The following is a 21537-nucleotide window of genomic DNA, read 5'->3' on the forward strand; positions in this document are numbered from 1 at the left end:
GCAGCGGGGACCCCACTGATGGCCCCGTAAGGGGCATGGAACGCTGAGGACCATCACCACGTGTGCTGCATGCCAGTGCCATCCCCTCGCCCCATCCCTGCATTGCGCTGACACTTTTTTGTTCTGTTTTTAGACTCCATCCTCCATCTTTTCTTTTTGTTTTGGCTCTGGATTCGCCCCCCCGGGGCTGCGATCCCCCTCCCCACCGCTTCACTTTTCAGTTCTCCACCACCATGGCCCTCGTGCCCGCGTGTCCCCTTCCCGCAGGGGAGGGCTGTAGGTAAGCATGTCCGATGGAACCGTGTGTGCCTTCCCCGTGTGCCCACACGTGTGAAGGGACCGCCCTACAAGGGAGGAACAATTGGCTTTTTCCTCCCTTTTTCCCCCCAGAATTCCTTCGAGGGTCCCTACACACACCCCAATCCCTGCATTCTCCCCTGGATCTGCTGTACCTTCCCAGTGATGCTCCCCAAACCTGCACTTCTGCACATCCGTCCCACCCGAATCCTACACCGAGCTTTGGGGGCCAGTTTGTTCCCTCTCCCCCTGCACAGAGTAGATACTTGATGACATTTTTTAGCCCCGTGCTTTTAGGACCAGGCTTTTGCCCACCACGCAGGTGATGAGTGCCATGTCTGTGATGCCCACCCTGTGTTTTTCAGGCTCGTGGGGAAGGTGATGGAGAAGCAAAATCGCTTTGGTTCAAAGGCGGGTGAGTACCTATGGAACATGGGTCTGTCCCTATGGCAGCAGTATTGGCATTCTGGGTGGCTGGGAAGAGCTGTGGGGGACTGGCCTCCATGGGCTGGGGCCAGATTTTGGGTCTGGATGGCAGTTTTTCAGGTTGGATGGCAGATTGTCAGGTTGGATACCCAGTTTGGGGTTTGGATACTGGGTTTGGGGGCTGTATGGGGTTGGATAGCAGATTTTGGTCACTCAGTGCTTTGGAGATGTCCCCAGGCACTGCTCCACGTCCCCAGGAACAACCACCGAGGGGACGACGAGGAGGTGAGTGGGTCAGGAACACAGAGCTCCCTCAACCCTCCTGCTACACGGGTTCTGAGTGATCCTGTGGGGCTCCCAAGCCTCAGGGTCCCCTGAGCAGCCCCCACTCTGCACCAAAGCCCTGAACTCAACCCCAAGGGCAGCTTTTCACTGCATTTCCCACTGCAACACCAAGGGAAAGCACCTCAATACGACGGGGAAAGATGCATCTTTCCACCACATCCCACAGCATCCAGCGCCCGGCGGATGCGCTGCTCCCAGGAGCGCCGGGTTCCCTCCCTGCCTCAGTTTCCCCGTTCCCCCCCTGACTCTCCTCTCTCTTGCAGGCCTGGCGGCGGGCTGATCATTATAGACAGCATGCCGGATATACGCAAGCGAAAACCCATCCCTTTAGTTAGCGATTTGGTGAGGTTCCTCCTATAACACCTTGCGCCCTACAGCCGCCGGCTTCGCTCCCGCTGGACCGCGCCGCCCGCGCCCCGCTGCCACCTCTAACATGGCTTGTGTTCTCTGTTCTCTCTCCTCCAACCTGGCTTGGCCGTCCCCGGCTGTAGGGGGGCGGCTGTAAGGTTTCTGCGCTGCATTAACAGCATGCCCGACATTAAGCCCGGACGCAAATCTCTCCCTCTAGTCAGCGATCTGGTGAGCGCGGGATGAAGGGGTTAAAGGGAGAGCGCCCTTGGGGGCTGCCGGACCTCTGCTCCTGGTGGGGTGGGGTGGGTCTGGGGTCGCAGGTGGATTTGGGGTGGCCTGGACCAGGAGGACGGCGCTGCCCACCCAAGGGTGCTTCCCTTTAACGGAGCTGCAGGGTCCCGACACTGAGGCATCCGGCGTCCTCATCTTGGCCTGTGTCACCTAGCACAGATGTGTCCCCTGTCCTTTCTTGTCCCACCACCCCGTAGCTCAGGTGGAGCCACGGGTGCCATAGTGCTGCCTTTATGGACCCCGTGCTCCCGTCCCCATTGTCACCATGGGCTGTGCCATCCCCTCGCCGGGACCTCGATCCAACCCCTGTCTCAGTGTCCCCACACCGTCACCTCCCCAGTGACTAAAGACACCAATTTCAGCAATCAAACTCCCTTTGTGCCCACAATTAGGTGCTCTTCACCACCTCTCCCCACACTTCGTGCCCTCCCCAGGGCATCCCCATGCTGTCCCCAATCCTGCCCCATCCCACCCTGCTGTCCCTCTGCTCTGTCCCTGTCCCCAGCCCGCTTGGGGCGGCCGCTGATGCTTCTGCTGTGCTGTGTCAGTGTCTGGGTTTTGGGATGTTGGGTTGTGGTTGGTTGTGGGGTGGGCACCGTGGGTGGGGATCATGTGGAGGGCCGTGGCAGGTTTAGGGTTGGGGTTATGCTGTGACGTAGCTCCTAATGATGGATTTTTGCTCCCTGCTCGCCCTGGCTGCCCGCAGGCAATGGTGAGTGCTCTGTTAGGGGTCTCAAGGGGTCTTGGATTTATGGAGAGGGGCTGTGCTAGACTGGAAACTCTGTTTCTTTCCTACAGTCCTTGGTCCAGTCCAGGAAAGCGGGAATCACATCCGCGTTGGCCTCCAGCACCTTGAACAATGAGGAGCTGGTAGGTGCTGGGAGGTGGCAGCAATGGGGTCATGGTCAAAGGGGTTGGGATGGCAACAGTGGAGACATGGTCAGTGGGGTCAGGATGGCAGCAATGGGGTCATGGTCAAAGGATTTGGGATAGCAGCAGTGGGCAAACAATCATTGGGGTTGGGATGTCAGCAATGGAGTCATGGTCAAAGAGGTTGGGATGTCAGCAATGGGGTCATGGTCAAAGAGGTTGGGATGTCAGCAGTGGAGTCATGGTCAAAGAGGTTGGGACGTCAGCAATGGGGTCATGGTCAAAGAGGTTGGGATGTCAGCAATGGGGTCATGGTCAAAGAGGTTAGGATGTCAGCAATGGGGTCATGGTCAAAGAGGTTGGGATGTCAGCAATGGGGTCATGGTCAAAGAGGCTGGGATGTCAGCAATGGGGTCGTGGTCAAAGAGGTTGGGATGGCAGCAATGGGGTCATGGTCAAAGAGGCTGGGATGGCAGCAATGGGGATGCTGTCAATGGGGTCAGGATGGCAATTTCCATGTGGCCACCACTCTAACTTAGGAGCTTTTCTCCTTCTCTCTTCCCCCCCTCGCCCAGAAAACCATGTTACAAGAAGACCCTGCAAGCCTTAGTGTACCCCATCTCCTGCACCACACCCCACAACTTCGAGGTGTGGACGGCCACCACCCCCACCTACTGCTATGAGTGTGAGGGGCTGCTGTGGGGCATCGCCCGGCAGGGCATGCGCTGCGCCGAGTGCGGGGTCAAGTGCCACGAGAAGTGCCAGGACCTGCTCAACGCTGACTGCCTGCAGAGTAAGTGGTCATCTGCTTCCCCACCCCATACCGCTGCGGGGTGGCACGGAAGGAGTTGGCAGTGATTTGGGAGGTGGGGTCCTGCTGTGTGCTTGGGGTGAGCAGCACAGATGTCCCATGGAGTTGGGTAAAGCTCTCCAGGATTGGGGGCAGTGGGCAGAGAAGGGACTGTCCCCTCTGCTCTGCCCTCGTGAGACCCCAACTGCGGTACCAGCACAGGAGGGACGTGGAGCTGTGGGATGGGGAGGGCCATGAAGATGCTCAGAGCGTGGAGCACCACTGCTATGGAGAGCAGCTGATGGAGCTGGGTGTGTTTGGCTCTGGGGAGACCTCATTGCAGCCTGATCTGGTGGGGGGCACCCAGCCCAATGCAGGAGGCCGAGCTGGATAGGCTTTAATGTCCAACCTCCAACCTAAGCTGTTCTATGAGTCTACGGTGATTCTGTGATCTGTCCCCACTGTGCCACCTGTCGCTGCCCTCCCCCAGGGGCGGCGGAGAAGAGCTCCAAGCACGGAGCTGAGGATCGCACGCAGAACATCATCATGGTGCTGAAAGACCGCATGAAGATCCGCGAGCGCAACAAGCCGGAGATCTTCGAGCTGATCCAGGAGGTGTTTGGGGTCACCAAGACCACGCACACACAGCAGATGAAGGCTGTGAAGCAGAGCGTCCTGGATGGCACCTCCAAGTGGTCGGCCAAGATCAGCATCACGGGTACGTCACCCCCCATGGGGACACTGCACCCCTGCTGCTCCCATCGTGGGGCATCCCTGTGGGCACAGCTCTTGCCTCTCCTAACTGCATCCCCTATAAGCTACAGCATTTGGGGTGAGAGCGGGGATGCGACAGCTCCAGTCCTTGGAGATGTCACCATCCCTATGCACAAGGACACTGTGTGTCCCAGCCTCCTCGTCCTACAGAGAGGATTTAGGGGCTGCCATGGGGACATTGGGTGCTCAGCGTGGGGACCTCAGCATGGTTGCAGCACTGACTTTGCTCGTTGTTTGTTCTCTCCTCTGTGCCACACGTGATTGGTGTGGATGGGTGTATGTATGTGCCACACCGTGCCACGCCTTGCTGCAGTGGTTTGTGCCCAGGGCCTGCAAGCAAAGGATAAGACGGGCTCCAGTGACCCCTATGTGACCGTCCAGGTTGGAAAGACGAAAAAAAGGACTAAAACCATCTATGGCAATCTCAACCCGGTCTGGGAGGAGAATTTCCATTTGTAAGTTGAGTGGTGGGGTGGCAGGGAGCTGTCAGGCAGGGGGTCCATAGGAGACGGGGCTATCCCTGGTTTTGGGCAAACTGAGGCACATTTCCCCACTCATCCTGGTCCCACCCTCCTCTCCCTGCAGTGAGTGCCATAACTCCTCCGACCGCATCAAAGTCCGTGTCTGGGATGAGGATGATGACATCAAGTCCCGCGTCAAGCAGCGCTTCAAGAGGGAATCTGACGACTTCCTGGGCCAAACCATCATCGAGGTGCGGACACTGAGCGGGGAGATGGACGTCTGGTACAACCTGGGTGAGTGCTGTGCTGGGGGCGCAACCCTCACCCTACTGCGAAGGGGTGGGGGATGCTGCCAAAAGCATGGTTTCCTATTGGGATCATGGGGAAACGGAGGCACTGAGAGGGGTCCCATTGTGCCCTGGACCCTCTGCAATGGGGTGTTTTGGGGCTGTTCTGGGGGTCTCACGCTCTCCGTGCCCCCCTAGACAAGCGGACGGACAAGTCGGCTGTGTCGGGAGCCATCCGGCTGCACATCAGCGTGGAGATCAAGGGCGAGGAGAAGGTGGCCCCCTACCATGTGCAGTACACGTGTCTGCACGAGGTGAGCACCACGTGGACCCCATCACCCACACCGTGCTGCCCCCTGACCCCGGAGCTGTAACGGGACCCTCATCTGTGCCCCCAGAACCTTTTCCACTTCGTGACGGATTTACAAAACAACGGTGTGGTGAAGATCCCCGACGCCAAAGGGGACGACGCCTGGAAGGTTTACTTTGATGAGACAGCACAGGAGATCGTGGATGAGTTTGCCATGCGCTATGGGGTGGAATCCATCTACCAGGCCATGACGTGAGTCTTTGCTGCCCTGCATCTTGCTGCCCTTTGCGCTCCCGACCTTGCCTTTGGTGCACGTGTGCGCCCATCCCCACGTACTCCAACCTCCCCGTTCCCAATGTACGCCCCCCAGACAAGCAGCACGTCTCCCACCTCTTCCCCCAGGCACTTTGCTTGCCTTTCCTCCAAATACATGTGCCCGGGGGTGCCGGCAGTGATGAGCACCCTCCTGGCCAACATCAACGCTTACTATGCCCACACCACGGCCTCCACCAACGTCTCTGCCTCCGACCGCTTTGCCGCTTCCAATTTCGGGGTAAGTCCGATGGTGCGTAAACACTCCTTCCTTCTTCTTCTCTCTTCTCTGGGGAGGGGGTGGGGGGCAAAAAGGGGGCAAATGGGGCCGTGCAAGGCAGCTCCCAACCCGACGGCACGGGGCAGTGGGGTTTTGGCACCAAAATTCATCCCTCTCTTGGATTATGGGACGGGAATTTCCTGCTGGAGAAAGTCGAAATTTGCTCACGACATTACTCTGGTTGGGTCGAAGTGCCTTCACTGGGGTGGCGATGCAGTTCACAATGCCAGTGCCGAGTGGGAGCTTTGCACGGCCCCACGCGCACCGGGCGCGATCCCAAACCGCCGCAAACTCACCCAGCTGTGCCAGCACCCATGGGTGCCACACTGAGTTTGCTCCGGGGATGGGTGCACCCACGGGGACACGGGCGAGGAGGGGGCTGTGCTCCCACCCCAGCTGCCCCTGCGTCCCCCTATGCGGGCGCTATGGGGTCGGAGCCCAGCCTCGGTTAGGGCGAAGGGTAGCGAGAGCCGTGCGGCAGGAGGAGACCACAGGAAAGAAAAAATAAACAACGACACCTCTTTCTCTTAACGTGGAGGGTTTTAAAAACTTTGTTTCTTTCTCTTTTTTTAGAGAGCCTAAAGGTTGGGTCCTAAAGTGCCCGGCCATGCCGCTTTATCCCCGAGCACCTGGCGGGTCCGATTTAAGCGCGCTGCAGCCGTTGGGTGCCGGGGAGCGAGCGCGGCTCCGAAGGTTTGCAGGACAGCCCGGCCCTGATGCGGCCAACAGGGGGGTGTCCAACCCCCCCAGCATAGGTGCACCCAAAGTTCTTCTCCATTCGGGGCAAAGCAGTTGCTTTGCCTCCAGCTCAGATGCCATATTTGCAGCCCAGTGTGGGTTGGCATCCCTTCACCCCATGGTTGGGAGATGAATTTATGCCCTAAAGCCACGCATCCCCAAAGGAATCCATCAGCCCATGGTGTTCCATCCATCCAGCCTGGGCAGACCCCAAGGAGCCCCAGGAGCATCTGACTCCCGGGATCCCCCTTGATTTGTCTTGAAACAGCTCGACCTCAAAGCTGGAAATGCAGCACCCCAAACTGCTCTCCCCACACTTTTTTTCTTCTCTCTTTGGGGCTGAACCATAGGGAGGACCAATCCTACAACACACTCCATGCTCTGCTCTGAGCCCAGGGAGGGCAGGGGTGCCCCATCCTGCTCCAGCACACAGAGAAAGCTAAAGGGATGCAGGAATGCATCCCGCACCAAGCGGTCCCCATCCTCACTCTGCCAGGACCACGTGTGCCTTGGAGCCGCCGAGAGCTGCCAGCAAGCCCCGGAGAACATGGGCTGCCCCAACCACAGGGCTGGTGGAGGTGGGAGGGCCAGCGGGACATCAGGACAGAAGGATGACAGGACAGTAGGACAGAAATGAGAGGGTTGGGGTACGGGCGCAGCGGGGAGGGGGCGGCCCCCACCTCCATCCCCCCGTTCACCCGTCCCCGGGCGTCTCTCTGCAGAAAGAACGCTTCGTCAAACTCCTCGACCAGCTGCACAACTCGCTGCGCATCGACCTCTCCATGTACCGGGTAAGGCACTGCTGTGCCTCAGTTTCCCCACCCGGGCAATAGGGTCCGCTCTCACCCCCCAACATGTGACTCTTCTCTCCCCCTCTGGCAGAACAACTTCCCTGCCAGCAGTCCTGAGCGGCTGCAGGACCTCAAGTCCACAGTGGACTTGCTGACCAGCATCACCTTTTTCCGGATGAAGGTATTTTCTCTTTCCACATTGGCAGCTTTGGGGTGGGGGCTGTTGGCCCTGCTGCAGCCCAACCGCCATCGCACACAGGTCCAGGAGCTGCAGAGCCCACCCCGAGCCAGCCAGGTGGTGAAGGACTGCGTGAAGGCATGTCTCAACTCCACCTACGAATACATCTTCAACAACTGCCACGAGCTCTACAGCCGCGAGTACCAGACCGACCCGGTGCGTGGGACCCCACTGCTGCCCCAAATCCATCCCTTCTCCTTCCCTTCTCCCAGCGATGCTCCCCTGTGCTCCTCCGTGGAGGTGACCTCAGTGGGGCCAATGGGTGACCAAAGCCTCCACTGCATCCCTGTTGCTCCAGAACAAGAAAGGTGAGGTGCCCCCTGAGGAACAGGGGCCCAGCATCAAAAATCTGGATTTCTGGTCCAAGCTCATCACCCTGATTGTGTCCATTATTGAAGAGGACAAGAACTCCTACACGCCCTGCCTGAACCAGTGAGTAACAAGTTGATCACCGATTTATAGGAAAAGGGACACTCAGGATCAGGTGGTTCCAACCAGGTTGAGTTTGGATGTGGGTGTAACACCCATCCTACCAATGGGAAAACAGACGTGGGGGGAAGGTTGGGGTTGGCTCTCCAAGCTGTGTGTGATGGGCGGAGGTTGGGGTTGGCCTCAATAAATCGTGTGGTGGGCAAAGGTTGGGGCTGGCTTCCAAGCTGCATGTGATGGACAGAGGTTGGAGTTCACCTCTCCAATCCTTCGTGGGATCCTTCCCACCCCAGGTTCCCCCAGGAGCTGAATGTGGGGAAGATCAGCGCCGAGGTGATGTGGAACCTCTTTGCCCAGGACATGAAGTACGCGATGGAGGGTGAGTGCCACGTCAAACAGCGCGGCGATCCCCACTCACCCCTCCTCAACACCCTCCCGTCTTCTCCCCATCATTTTTGCAATCACCCAACCCCCCCGCCGACTCCCAAAGACTTGGGGCTGGATGAGACCACCCTGCTCTCACTTTCCCCACGCAGAGCACGACAAGCACCGCCTGTGCAAGAGCGCAGACTACATGAACCTGCACTTCAAGGTGAAGTGGCTGTACAACGAGTACGTCACCGAGCTGCCCTCCTTCAAGAGCCGCGTCCCGGAGTACCCTGCGTGAGTGCAGCTCCTGGGGGGGTGGGAACAGATCCATTCTGTGCCCCCGCGCTGTCTGCTCTCACCGTGCACCCGTTGCAGATGGTTTGAGCCCTTTGTTATCCAATGGTTGGATGAGAACGAGGAGGTGTCACGGGATTTCCTGCACGGAGCGTTGGAGCGCGACAAGAAGGACGGGGTGAGGTCAATGGGCACGGGATGCGATCCCGGTGTGTGCTCATAAGGCCAGGAGCCCTCACCCCAATGCCCCTCTCACCTCCCCACAGTTCCAGCAGACGTCGGAGCACGCGCTCTTCTCCTGCTCCGTGGTGGACGTCTTCTCCCAGCTCAACCAGAGCTTTGAGATCATCAAGAAACTTGAGTGCCCCGACCCGCAGATTGTCGGGCACTACATGCGGAGGTTCGCCAAGGTGGGCGCCTGGAAGGGGTCTCGTACCCTCGGGACCCCAACCCTACTGTGCTGCTTGGCATTTCCCCACCACAACTCCTTCCCCAACTGCACCGTGCTCGTGGGGTTCCATCGCCGCTGTGGGACTCACATCTCCTTCTCTCCCTCCTTCCTCTGGGGGCAGACCATCAGCAACGTGCTGCTGCAGTACGCCGAGATCATCTCCAAGGATTTTGCCTCATACTGCTCCAAGGAGAAGGAGAAAGTGGTGATGTACCTCCCTTCTGCTCGTGCTGTCCCCACGCGGTGGCTGACACTTGGTTGTCACTTAGCTCCACTGCGCTCCCCGTGACCCACATCCTCAGTCTTGTTGTCTGATGGAGGTCTCCAAAATATATCTCAGTGCCACAGGGCTGCAGTGACCCTGTGTGGGATGGGGGGCTTCGTGGGGCCGTTGCAACCATGAGCACTGGTGCTGACCACAAATCCTGCCCCTACAGCCCTGCATCCTGATGAACAATATCCAGCAGCTCCGCGTCCAGCTGGAGAAGATGTTTGAGGCCATGGGGGGGAAGGAGGTGCGTAGTGGGGGTCTCAGGGTGGGGGGCATGGGGAGGGGATGGGGCTTTTCCCTGTGGAGTGGCCCTCAGTTCCTCATTTCTGCATGGGTTACCCCATGGCACCGCACCAGACCTTGCCTAGGGTTGAATGTGGGGCACACAGAGAACCCCCAGCGTTGGGCTAGGGGGATCTGATATCTGCCCCAAATTGTCCCCCCCAAGCTGGACACAGAAGCCAGTGACATCCTAAAGGAGCTGCAGGTGAAGCTCAACAACGTCCTGGATGAGCTGAGCCGAGTGTTTGCCACCAGGTGAGGGGGCATGGGATCTGGGGATCATGGCCTTGCTGGGGGTCCTGTGGGGGAGAACTGACCCCCCTGGTCACTGCCATCCTCAGCTTCCAGCCCCACATCGAGGAATGCGTTAAGCAGATGGGGGACATCCTGAGCCAGGTGAAGGGCACCGGCAATGTCCCCGCCAGCACCTGCAGCAGCGTGGCACAGGATGCTGACAACGTCCTGCAGCCCATCATGGACCTCCTGGACAGCAAGTGAGTGGGACCCCATGTCCCCAGCATGGAGGACCAGTAGGGTTGGGTGGCCGTGCATGAGGTGACATGGGGATTCCATGCTGGGACATCAGCCATGACCTCCAGATCCTGCGTCCCCAAGTTTGAAGCACAGAAAGCCAATAGGGTTGGGTTGGCTGTGCATGGGGTGGCACTGGGGAGCCATGCAGAGTTGTCAACCCCATTCCCACCCTGCAGCCTGACGCTCTTCGCCAAGATCTGCGAGAAGACCGTGCTGAAGCGCGTGCTGAAGGAGCTCTGGAAGCTGGTGATGAACACCATGGAGAAGACCATCGTGCTGCCACCGCTCACCGACCAGACGGTGAGTGATGGGATGGGGTGGGGAAAACACGGAGCTGCGGCCACACAGGGCACTGCTGGATCTGTGATGGGGCACAGGAGCTGGTGGCCTCCCGGGTGTGTCCCCAGCTCATGGCTGAGGAAAGGGCAGAGGAAGGAATGGCCATCTGAGATGTAAAGTTTGGGGCTGGAGTTAGGGTTGGGGCAGGGTCAGGGGTTGGGTTGGGATTGGGGTTAGGGTGATAGTTGGGATCCAGGGGTTGGGGTTAGGGTTGGGATCAGGGGTTAGATTGAGGCTTAGGGTTAGGATTTGGGTTTGGGTTGGAGCTAAGGTTGGGACTGAAGTTAAGGGTTCAGGTTAGGATTAGGTTTTGGGTAGCTGGGGTGAGTTAAAGTTGGTGTTGGTGTTAGAGGCTGGCCAGCAGTCAGCAGAGCTTGGGACTCTTAATCCCAGGGCTGTGGGTTCTGTTTCCATGTTGCTGGAATACCACCTTCCTGCCATGGTGGCATCAGGAAGCATCCAGCCATGTCCTCCCATCCTTCCCTCCATGCCCTGTCCTGGGAAAATGAATGTGGAGGTGCTGGGGATAGAGGGGGCCTTGCCATGGGTCTGTCACCATTTGGATGGGGTGACACAGGGATGGGGTGACAGGGATAGGTGTGAAGCCCAGCAATGGTTCTTGCATGGAAAGAAGATTTCTGCAGTCTCCGTGTCGCAGTGCTGCGTCTGTCCTCCCCACATACAGCAACGTGGGGCTCTTGGGCAGGGATGGAGATGTCCCCAAATTGTGTGACCCCAGGGTTTTGTCGCTGTCACAGAGCTGGGAGGGGGCTCTCACCTGGAGCCACCTCTGCAGGGCTGTGGGGCTCTGTGTAGTGTCTGTGCTGCTGGCTCTGCCCCCATCCTGGTCCTTGTCCCCATCCCACCACACGTAGCTCTGCCATGGGGCAGTGGCGGTGCTCGCTGTGCCATGGGGCGGCGACAGGGACATGCAGATGGTTTGAAGCCCCACTGGATGATGGAAGTGTGGGGCTGAGGCTGCGTCCCCGCTGCAGCAGGGAAAGTGGGGCGGGTGGGATGGGGTCAAGAGGACCATGAATTGATGGGCAGGGGTCTGGCACTGGGCACCACGTCACACCCGATGGGGACACTCATGTCACGGTTGTTCTCTCCACTTGCTCCGCTCGCCTCTCAATGGCAGATGATTGTAAGTACGGCGGCTCCATGTCTGTCTGTCTGTCTGTCCGCTGTGTGTCGGTCCTGGCCTCTCCGGTTCCCGTCCCGTGTGGCTGCCCGTGCTCTGCCCGTCCCCTCACTGCCCGCTTGACACCAACCCCAGTGGAGATTTGGGGTTGGACGGATTCAGGGCGCCTGGATTTGGAGTCAGCGTGGAGAGGGGATGGCAACGGGCAGCGCCACGTGTTTGGGGACAGCCGAGCTGACCCTGTCATCTTGCTCTGTTTTGGGGTGGGACAGGGACACTGGCTTTGGGATCAGGGTGGGCAGGGCTGCTCTGCACTCCACGTGCCTCAGTTTCCCCATAGGGTCTGGCCGGGCTGTGGGCACAGTGGGGGCTGCGGGCAGAGGTGTTCCCTGCCTGCAGAGAGGAGCAACTGGGACACGAGGTGTTGGCCAGGAGGTTGGCATGAGGCACGAGGCTCTGCCCTGGGCAGGATGTGGGATCGGCACTGCTCTGGTCCCTTGCACGGCTTGGACCCAGCGGTTTCCTTCTGTCCTCTTCTGCTCTGTCTGGGGCTGTCTCTGTAGGACACAAGGTCTCCCTGTTCCCCCATCGCTCCATACCTCAGTTTCCCCCCAGGTCACAACCCTTCCTGGTAGCCCTGCTTTGACCCAGCCATGCTGCTCATCCCCACCCCCACAGGCTCCCCACACAACCACCCCCCTCTAATGTTCCCTCCTCATTCAGAGGTACCCCAGACCCCAGACTCCTCCTCCCAGAGGCTGCTCACAGCCCCCCATGTGGCCCTGTGGCATCCCACAAGGAACAGTCTTCTACAGGCCCAGCATCCCAATAGGAATCAGCCCCCCACTACCCAGCATCCCAGTGAGGACCAACCCCCACAGTTCCAGTATCCCACTGTGGTGGATCAGCTCCCCACTGGTGCAATATCCAGCATCCCCGTGGGGACCAGCAGGCCCAGCCTCCCATGGGACCATTCCTCCACTCACCTGGCATCCCAGCAGGAATCAGTCTTCTACGAGCCCAGCATTCCAACTGGGACCAGTTGCTCATCAGCCCAGCATCCTAGACAGACCGGTGTCCCACTGACCCAGCAATCCATGGGGCCAGTCCTCTATAAGCCTGATATCCCAAGGCACTCCCCGAGCCAACATCCCAGCAGGAATCAATCCCCTATGAGCCCAGTGGGGACCAGTTGCTCATCAGCCCATCCTCCCAGCAGGAACCAGTCCCCCACAGGTCCAGCATCCCAGTGCTGGAACAATTCTCTGTTTGTACAACATCCAGCATCCCATAGAGACCGCTGTCCCACTAAACCAGCATCCCAGCAGGGAACAGTTTCTCATCAGGCCCAGCATCTCAGTGGGACCAGTTCCCTGCTAACCCAGCATCCTATGGGGACCAGCCCTCTCTGAGCCTGGTATCCCACAGTCACCAGCACCAGCCCTTCACTGACTCAGCATCCCAACAGGGACCAACCCCCAGGGGTCCAGCATTGCAGAATGGGCACCAGTTCCCATTGGTGCAACATGCAGCATCCCACGGGGACTGGTGTCCCACTGACCCCCCTGAGGACCTGTCCCCATCATCCCCAGCCATCCTTTAGGAGCTCAGTGATTGCCTCGCTTTACCCACATCCCCTCCACCTCCCATCCCACGCTGTCCCCCAATGCTCACCCTCTGACATTGCTTCTACAGGGCACGCTCTTGAGAAAACATGGCAAAGGGACAGAGAAGGTAAATAGCCCGTGGGCTCCGTGTGTGTCCTCGCCCCGTGGCCGCCCTGTTGGCCCCGTGGTCGCCGGGTTTGTCCGTGCTTCCTCTTGTCGTGCTGTCTGGATGTGGCGTGGTGTGGTGTGGCTCTGTGCCGTGTTGTCCCGGAGCTGTGCGGGATGGGGCAGTGCCCCACGTCTGTGTTTGGTTGTGGGGGAGGGGAGGTTGTGCCATGTTTACCCCATGGGTGGGTTTGTGGGGTGTTAGGTGTGGGGCACGCGGCTCGGCATCCCACCGGGTGCAGGAACAGGAGGGCACAAACCCACCCCGTTGCTGGGGGTGCAGGGCTTGGTGTGTTCAGGGCGCTGCAGGGATCCCATGGATCTCTGACCTCACCCCCAGCAGAGTTCACTGAGCCCCAGACCTCCCTGTTCCCCATGCAGACCCCCATCCGTGGGGGCCCGCCCCCTATCCAGGCACTCCCCACGCCATGCAGTGCTCACATATCCCAAAACTGAGTGCCACAAAGAGCCGTGCTGGCACTGCCACAGCTCCTGGCCTCAGTGTCTCCATGCTGTGACCCATAGAGGTCAGCATCTCCTGCCCCACATTGCCTCAGTGCAGTCTTCCATCACCCAGCCCCATAGGTGGGGGGCACCGAGCCCACTCCATAGGGCTAAGACCTGGCACGCTCACTGCTGGGGCCCCCAGTAACTGTCCCTTGCTCTTCTTTTCCAGAGCAGGGTGAAGCTGCCCAGTCACACTGAAGTAAGGACACAGCTCGTCTCCTCCCATCCTTGCCCCATGTGCTGTGGGGTGGGGGGGTCCCGCTCTGTACCGTGTCCCGCTGGGCTCCGTTTGAGTGACAGCTGCGTCCCTATGGGGGGGACAGGGCCAGCAAGAGAAGGGTTAATGAGGCAGGAGTGGGCTGCGAAGGGTTAATGGGGGCAGTAGGAAATAAAGGTATGGGGTGGTTTGTGGGGTTTCTCGTTGCTGGGGGGGGACTGGAATTGCTGGTGCTGGGGGGGAGCTGGTGGTCATGGCTCTGCCCCAGTTTGCCCCATTACACACCGGAATGGGGCCGCAGCTCAACTTTTGTGGGGTGACCCCCCATGCCGTGGGGCTGCACTCCTTGGGGTCGTGTCAGTGGGGCTTTGTGTCCCCACACGTGGAGGCGGCACAACGTGGGGCACTGTGGGGACTGCTGACACCCACCCGTGGTGTCCCCTGGGGGGTGTCCCAGGGTCTGGAACCCCCTGGCACCGAGTGGTGGGGTTGGGGTTTAGGGGAGGACAGATGCACCATGGAACTGTGCCAGGTGCCAGCGCCGTCCCCAAACTTTGTCCCTTTGCCCCACTCTTGGGGGGCACAGAGCAGGGATATGGGGTCACCGGTGCCAAAGCGTCACCCTGCCCTGCTGTCCCCAAGCCCTGTCGCTGCGCCATGAGTGCTCAGCTCCTGGGGATACTCAAAGGGCTCAGAGGAGCCCCTCTGAGTTTGGGGGCCGGGAGCCCCCAGGCACTGCAACCCCCCCCACACACAGCCTGGCCGCTCACTCTCGCCGTCCCCTTCTCTCCGTTCTCTGCAGGGCACGCAGATGATCTTCAACGCGGCCAAGGAGCTGGGGCAGCTCTCCAAGCTGAAGGTGGGCTCTCTGAGGTCCCCGTTCAATGTGGGGTGAGGCGATGGCCCCACACGTCCCCACTCTGAGCCTTTGTCCCCCCCCTCAGGACCACATGGTGCGGGAGGAAGCCAAGAGCCTGACCCCCAAGCAGTGCGCGGTGGTGGAGTTGGCGTTGGACACCATCAAGGTGAGGGCACCGTGGGGTGGGTGGGGACAGCACTGCCTCTATGGGAACACCAGGCTGAGCCCCCCCGCCCCCAAAACTCCCCCCCCCACCAGCAATACTTCCACGCTGGCGGTGTGGGGCTGAAGAAGACCTTCCTGGAGAAGAGCCCCGACCTGCAGTCGCTGCGCTATGCACTGTCCCTGTACACCCAAGCCACCGACCTGCTCATCAAAACCTTTGTGCAGACGCAGACATCACAAGGTATGACCCCCCCGCCCCAACATCCCACCCCCCAACCCGTAACCACACCTCCAACGGGGCTGGAGCGCGGGGGTCCGTAGGGCTGTGGGTGTGAGGATGGTGTGGGCTCTCCCTGCTGTGTGCTCTGTGGATGAATGGGACCGTGGGGAGCTCAGTGCCCCCTCCCCAGCACCAGGTCTGTCTGTGCGTCCCCCTCCCCACACCAGGACGTCCGTCAGTCCGTCTGTCCTGTGGGTCTCCCCAGCCCCCCTGGGTGCTCCGTGTCGCCGCAGTGTCGTCCGCCAGCGCTGATCTCTCTTTCTCTCTCTTTCTGTTCCTCCCCCCACCCCTCTTTTTGCTATCCCCCCCCACACACGCTGTCTCCCTCCTCTCTCTGTCCGCTCTGTGCTGTGTCTCCGTCTCTTTCTCTCTCTCCTCCCCAATAGTCCATGGTGGAAAAGGTGTTAGGTTTACCCTTAGTGAAGAGATTTATCCTGAGAAGGGTACGTGCACTGCTCACCCCCCCAGCACCCCTCTGCCTCTCCCCCGAGATGTGCCCCCCCCAGCCTCACAGGGCTGCTTTGGGCTGAACTGGGGGGAGTTTGGGGGCATCGACCCCTTCCCCATCCCCACAGCTTGGGGCTGGGCCGTAAGCTCAGGGCACCCTGGTGCTGCTGCGGGGGGGGCACACACAACCCATGTCCCCCCACCTTACTGCCATAAGGACCATTACCGCCTCGAGGAATGAGCACAGCCTCCCCTATGGGCCCTGCTTGGCCTCCTGCACACCTTCAGGCTGTTTTTTTTTTGGGGGGGAGGGATGGGTCTGCACCCCCTGCTTGGCCTCCTGCACTCGGACCCCCCCTCCATCGCTCCATTCTGGCTCAGCATGGCACTGCCCATGGGGACGGGGTGCCGGGTGGGGGCAGAGGACGGAGTGTGGTTGTGCCCCCCCCCGTGCCGTGCTGGAACACGTGGGGACGTCCTCCTCCTGTTGAATGTCCTGAGCCTGCATTGCCCCCAAACCCTCCTTCACCCATGGGTGCATGCACAGCTTGACGTGGGGGGGTTGCAGGTCACCGAGTTCCCCCCTACCGTGGGGCAGCCCCATAGCTTTGGTGGTGGCACAGGGGTACACTGAGCACTGCCATCCCTGCATCCCTGCCATCGGGGTCCCACCCCACCCCCCTCAGGCACTCTTGGGTGAGGAGGGGAAGGGGTTTGGGACCTACTGATGGGGGGGGGACAGCAGTGTCCCTGCTGCCAGCCCCAGCTGTCCCCAGTGGTGGCTGCCCCCCATCTCCCCATGGGGTCACATTGGGGCACACGCGGTGCTGAACCCCCCGCTGTCCCCACATCGCCTGCCCCACTGCAGCGGGCTTGGAGGCGGGCAGGGGACAGCAGGGGACAAGAGGGGACAGCACCAGGGGCTGGCACTCACCCTGCCCCCTCGGCCACGCAGGATCCGGTGTGGAGGACCCAGTTGGGGAGGTGTCCATCCACGTGGAGCTCTTCACCCATCCCGGCACCGGCGAACACAAAGTCACCGTGAAAGGTGGGCATGGGGGGGTCTCGAGGGGGCTGGGGGGTGGTGACACCCCCCCAAACTCACACGCCCTCTTGGCACAGTGGTGGCTGCCAATGACCTGAAGTGGCAGACGTCGGGCATCTTCCGGCCCTTCATTGAGGTCAACATCATCGGCCCCCACCTGAGTGACAAGAAGAGGAAATTTGCCACCAAGTCCAAGAACAACAGCTGGGCCCCCAAGTACAACGAGAGCTTCCAGTTGTGAGTGGCACCTGTGGGGTGTGGGGGGATGCTGGGGACGCAGGGACATTGAGGACATGGGGACACTGGGGAGGTGGGGACAGTGGGGATGTAAGGACATGGGGACACTGGAGATGAGGGGGTGCTGAGGACATGGGGACCCTGGGGGCACGGGGACAACGCAGATATGGGAGGGTGGAGACATTAGGGATGTGGGGACTCTGGAGATATGGGGATGCTTGGGACGTGAGACACTGGGGACACCGGGAGACGTAGGGATGCTGAGGACATAGGGCTGTGGGGATGCGGGGGATATGGGACACTGGGGAGAGGGGGATGCTGGGGTTTGGGGACAGTGGAGATGTGGGGTCACTGCAGATGTGGGGACGTGGGGATGCTGGGGAGCTCACGATTCTGGGGACACTGGGACACCACCACCACCAGCAGGAAGTGGGGAAAAAAATACAACCGATGGGGGCCACAATGCTGTCCCAGAGCCCCCCCCATGCCAACGCTGCCCATCTCTCATCACCAACCCGCAGCACACTGGGGACAGAGACGGGTCCCGAGTGCTACGAGCTGCAGGTGTGTGTGAAGGATTACTGCTTCGCCCGCGAGGACCGCACGGTGGGCATCGCCGTGCTGCAGCTGCGCGACCTCCTGCAGCGGGGGGGCTGCGCCTGTTGGCTGCCCCTCGGCCGCCGCATCCACATGGACGACACGGGGCTGACGGTGCTGCGCATCCTGTCCCAGCGCAACAACGACGAGGTGGCCAAGGAGTTCGTCAAGCTCAAATCCGACACGCGCTCGGCTGAGGAGGGCGGCACTTAAATCACACCCCCCTTCACCCACCCCCCGCCTGCAGCCCCCACAGCGTCCCCCAGCCATGTATAAGCCATAAGAGAGGCCACAACGGGCGGCTCCTGCCTATGGGAGGGGGATGTGGGTGCAGCGCCGGACCCTCCCCCCACACCCCATTCCTCCTTTGGCTGTGAGAAAGCACAGAGCGTCGCCATCCCACACCCACGGGGCTATAGGGCTGCACCTCAAACTGGGCAACGGGGCAGAGCTGCCCCTTCCCCAGCGGAGATGGAGGGATCCCAAAGACCCCGCCTGGCCCCCCCGCCTCGTTGAGGGACGTAAGGAAAGCTCTGGGCTGGGGGGGCCCAGGTGATGGCCCGTTGTCCCCATCCCTTGTACATATGTAGATAGAGCTGTACATAAATGGGGCAGCTGTGCCCCGCACCCCGAAGGGCTATGGGGGCTGGGGACCCCCCCAGCTGGCGGCGGCGGCATCACTGGGGCTGGAGGGCAGGGAGCAACCCCCAGCCCCATTCCTGTCTTCCCTGCCCCGTGTCCCACCCTAGGTGCCAGGGTGGGGGTGAGGGGCACTCACATCCCATGGGCTGGGGGCACCCACCTCCACAGCAGCGCCCACGGGACCTCCTTGGCACAAGAAAAACTTTCCCACCCCCCTTCAAGCCCGAGGACCCCTCCCCTATTCCCCATTAACCACCATTTGTGTGATCAGTGGTGTGCGTGTCTGGAGGAGGGGGGCAGGAGCACAGGGTCCCACCCACAGCCAGAAGCCCCCCCCAGCTCAATATATACCTCTCACCCCCCCCAACAGGGTACCCCACCCCGACTCTCCATCTCCTTTCTATAGGGTTTGCCTGGGACCAAAGGGTTTAGGTGTCCACTCTTTCTGTTCAATGTTTACACCCCTTTTCTAACTGCTGCTCCCAAGGGGGCTCAGCCCTGCCCCCCCTGCCCCCCCATGTGCCCCCTTCCTACCCCATCCTGTTTGGCATGTGATGGACACCCCTCCCCCCCACACTCTGCTCCATACCTGTGTGTCTGTACCTCCCCCCCATAGCAGGGGCTCCCCTGGATGCATGACAGTGAGATGTTTTGCACTATTTTGACTTTTTTGGGCTCTGTAAAAATATTTTATTATAACTGACATTAAAAAAAAAAGGAAAAAAAATCACCTATGTTGTGGGGTGGGAAGGACATCCCACATTTAAGGTCAGCATTGAAGGTCCATGGATGGTGCCTGCAATTCTTAAGAGCCATCCATCCAACCCTCTGTCCCACAGTGGAAGGGACCCATCAGGATCACCGAGTCCAACTCCTTGGGCAAAAGCTTCAGCCAAGGAGTTAATTAGGATCAGGTAATACTCCACCCTCCCCCAACGTGCCCCAAAAGCCCCACAGGTGGGCAAGGAGACCCCAGTCCCACACCACAAGGACATCACCTTACAACCACTCCCCCCCAAGCAGCCAGCCTCAGGCATTCCGTTTATCTGCAAAGACTTTTATTAACATCAAAGCATTAAAAAGAAAAGGGTGAAGATCATCACAGCTGTACCACAAAGGCAGTACCTTAAGGTTCCAACGAACAAACATTGCACACAAAGCTGCACCCCAGCCCTGCGAGGTCCTCCTGCAGGCTCAGAGGCGCACCAGGAAGGCCAGGTCCACGGTGTTGGGGATGCAGAGCTCATCCAGGTGCAGCGGGGAGGGGATGAAGGGCAGGTGCACAGGGAAGAAGTGGCTGGTGTCCACCAGGAGCTGGCTTGGTCCCTCTGCCTGCTGCCCCTGCAGTCGATTCTGTGGGGATATGGCCATCAACGAGGCGGTGGCCAAGACCCCCCATTAGAGCCAAGACCCCCCCTCCCCAACCAGCACAGCCTCCTTCCCTACCTCCACACTGCTGATGAAGGCAGGGCTCACACGCTCCTCCAGCCCTGCAGTCGGGGTGTACGCCCGCAGGATCTTCACCACCTGGGGCAGACAGCAGATGACAGAGCTGAGGGATCATCTCTGCCCCAGCACTGGTGTCCAAGGCTCCCAGGTCACTGCACCCAACCCCCCCAGCCCTATACCTGCTGCGGGGTCAGCACGGTGCACAGGCTGCAGATGGCCCCCGCGTCCTCCTCTGTCGCCTTCTTCACCTGCAGCAGCTGTGCAGCCTGGATCAGAGGCTCCAGCATCTCACGGGCACCGCTCTGCTGCAGCCCCTGCGCCCGCAGCCACTGCTCCACCTGGCTGATGTTGTACCTATGGGGGCGGGAGGGTCAGCAGGAGGCAGCCCTCATTCCTCAACCTTCCCCCCTCCCTTGTCTACACCCCACGTAGGACCAACCTGAGCTGGATGCCACGGCTCCAGGAGCACGCGTCCTTCCTCAGCAGCAGGTAGTTGAGGGTGGTGCCGCTGATGAGGAAGAGGAGCTGGCGCAGCAGCTGATGTCCCACGGCTGGGGACAGCCCATAATGCTCCAGTGTGTGGTGGAAGGAGCCCAGCTGCTGCAGGAGCTCAGGCAGCGTGTGGGCTGGGGGGGCCAAGGAGCGGCGGTGGGTGGGAGGGCAGGAGGAGGACAGACCCTGGATGGTCTCACTCTCCAGCATTGCACCAACTGGAGGGGGGAAGAAGAACGATCAGAGCATGGCCTGATGGCTTCGTGTCATCTCCAGTTGGGGATGGAGGAGCTGATGTGGCTGTGCTCCTTGGATGTGAGAAGTGGGGCATGTGAGTGATGGAGGTCCCCAGATGGGGTACAAATCTCCCCTCCCCCTTCAGCTCCTCAAATGCATCACCTCAGCTGGGATACTCCAAGACCCAACCCAACGCAGAGCCCCAGGCATGGGAAACCTAAACCAACTCGCAGCTCTCCTCTGTATTGGCTTAGGGGGCTGTGGAGAACCCAACCCAGCTTAAGAGGACTTCAACCCAACCCACAGCCCCCACATGGGAAACAGAACCCAACCCACAGCCCACTTAAGAGGAGTCTAAACCAACCCAACCCACACCCCCTCACCATGAGGAACCCAACTCAACCAAAGCCAACCTACAGTCCTCAAGAGGAACTCAACGCACCCCAGGGGGAACCCAACCTACCCCACATCCTCCTTAAGATGAATCCAACCCAACCCCAAGCCCTCCATCACGAGGAACCCAACCCAACCCACAGCACCACTCCCCTCCACCACCAGGCACCCCATGAGCCCCCAGCCCCACATCCCCAAGCTCCATCCATACCAATCATGGGCTTGAGGCGCTTCTCAGCCGTGCGGATGAGCTGCTGGTACAGCTGCACTGCCAGTGCTCCCAGGCTGTGACAGGGGCCCTGCGGGTCCAGGTTGCGCAGGCGATGCTCATTCTGGTGTGCTGTGTTCCCTTGGTGGCAGCTCTGCAGGTACAGCCAGGTCAGGGTGACGGGTCCCCAGGTGACCCCACCCCAAAGCCACCCCGGGGCAAAAGAGTCAGGATCAGCCCAGCACGTGCCCATGCACCAAATGGGGGGCAGCCCCAGCCCATAAACAAAGCCCAAAGCTCCTGATGTCATCCTGGG

The 21537-nt window shown here is 60.2% G+C and overlaps 2 protein-coding genes across 2 annotated transcripts in view; one reads left to right on the forward strand and one right to left on the reverse strand.

The window, feature by feature from the left end:
* The window catches only part of UNC13A (unc-13 homolog A), a 26093-nt gene extending 6940 nt beyond the window's left edge, over nt 1-19153 (forward strand). Inside the window, exons 12-44 of the mRNA XM_010724818.1 lie at nt 663-712; nt 1332-1410; nt 2417-2422; nt 2509-2594; nt 3156-3373; nt 3861-4088; nt 4458-4599; nt 4730-4899; nt 5091-5206; nt 5291-5454; nt 5605-5755; nt 7255-7323; nt 7415-7504; nt 7583-7717; nt 7860-7993; nt 8284-8369; nt 8527-8653; nt 8735-8831; nt 8920-9063; nt 9226-9309; nt 9542-9619; nt 9824-9912; nt 9999-10151; nt 10368-10491; nt 11672-11677; nt 13370-13408; nt 14123-14152; nt 14973-15029; nt 15115-15195; nt 15288-15435; nt 16877-16969; nt 17044-17203; nt 17725-19153. Of these exons, the coding sequence (XP_010723120.1) occupies nt 663-712; nt 1332-1410; nt 2417-2422; nt 2509-2594; nt 3156-3373; nt 3861-4088; nt 4458-4599; nt 4730-4899; nt 5091-5206; nt 5291-5454; nt 5605-5755; nt 7255-7323; nt 7415-7504; nt 7583-7717; nt 7860-7993; nt 8284-8369; nt 8527-8653; nt 8735-8831; nt 8920-9063; nt 9226-9309; nt 9542-9619; nt 9824-9912; nt 9999-10151; nt 10368-10491; nt 11672-11677; nt 13370-13408; nt 14123-14152; nt 14973-15029; nt 15115-15195; nt 15288-15435; nt 16877-16969; nt 17044-17203; nt 17725-18013 (3723 nt within the window). The 3' untranslated portion in view covers nt 18014-19153. The remainder of the gene's footprint in view (nt 1-662; nt 713-1331; nt 1411-2416; nt 2423-2508; nt 2595-3155; nt 3374-3860; nt 4089-4457; nt 4600-4729; nt 4900-5090; nt 5207-5290; nt 5455-5604; nt 5756-7254; nt 7324-7414; nt 7505-7582; nt 7718-7859; nt 7994-8283; nt 8370-8526; nt 8654-8734; nt 8832-8919; nt 9064-9225; nt 9310-9541; nt 9620-9823; nt 9913-9998; nt 10152-10367; nt 10492-11671; nt 11678-13369; nt 13409-14122; nt 14153-14972; nt 15030-15114; nt 15196-15287; nt 15436-16876; nt 16970-17043; nt 17204-17724) is intronic.
* A 313-nt stretch (nt 19154-19466) lies between these two features.
* LOC104914654 (unconventional myosin-Vb-like) overlaps nt 19467-21537 on the reverse strand; it is an 11474-nt gene continuing 9403 nt past the window's right edge. Inside the window, exons 34-38 of the mRNA XM_010724819.2 lie at nt 21225-21375; nt 20331-20601; nt 20071-20245; nt 19889-19969; nt 19467-19795 (exon numbers count right to left, since the gene is read on the reverse strand). Of these exons, the coding sequence (XP_010723121.2) occupies nt 19637-19795; nt 19889-19969; nt 20071-20245; nt 20331-20601; nt 21225-21375 (837 nt within the window). The 3' untranslated portion in view covers nt 19467-19636. The remainder of the gene's footprint in view (nt 19796-19888; nt 19970-20070; nt 20246-20330; nt 20602-21224; nt 21376-21537) is intronic.

This window comes from Meleagris gallopavo, chromosome 30 (genome assembly GCF_000146605.3).
Source record: "Meleagris gallopavo isolate NT-WF06-2002-E0010 breed Aviagen turkey brand Nicholas breeding stock chromosome 30, Turkey_5.1, whole genome shotgun sequence".
Taxonomy (NCBI): Eukaryota; Metazoa; Chordata; class Aves; order Galliformes; family Phasianidae; genus Meleagris; species Meleagris gallopavo.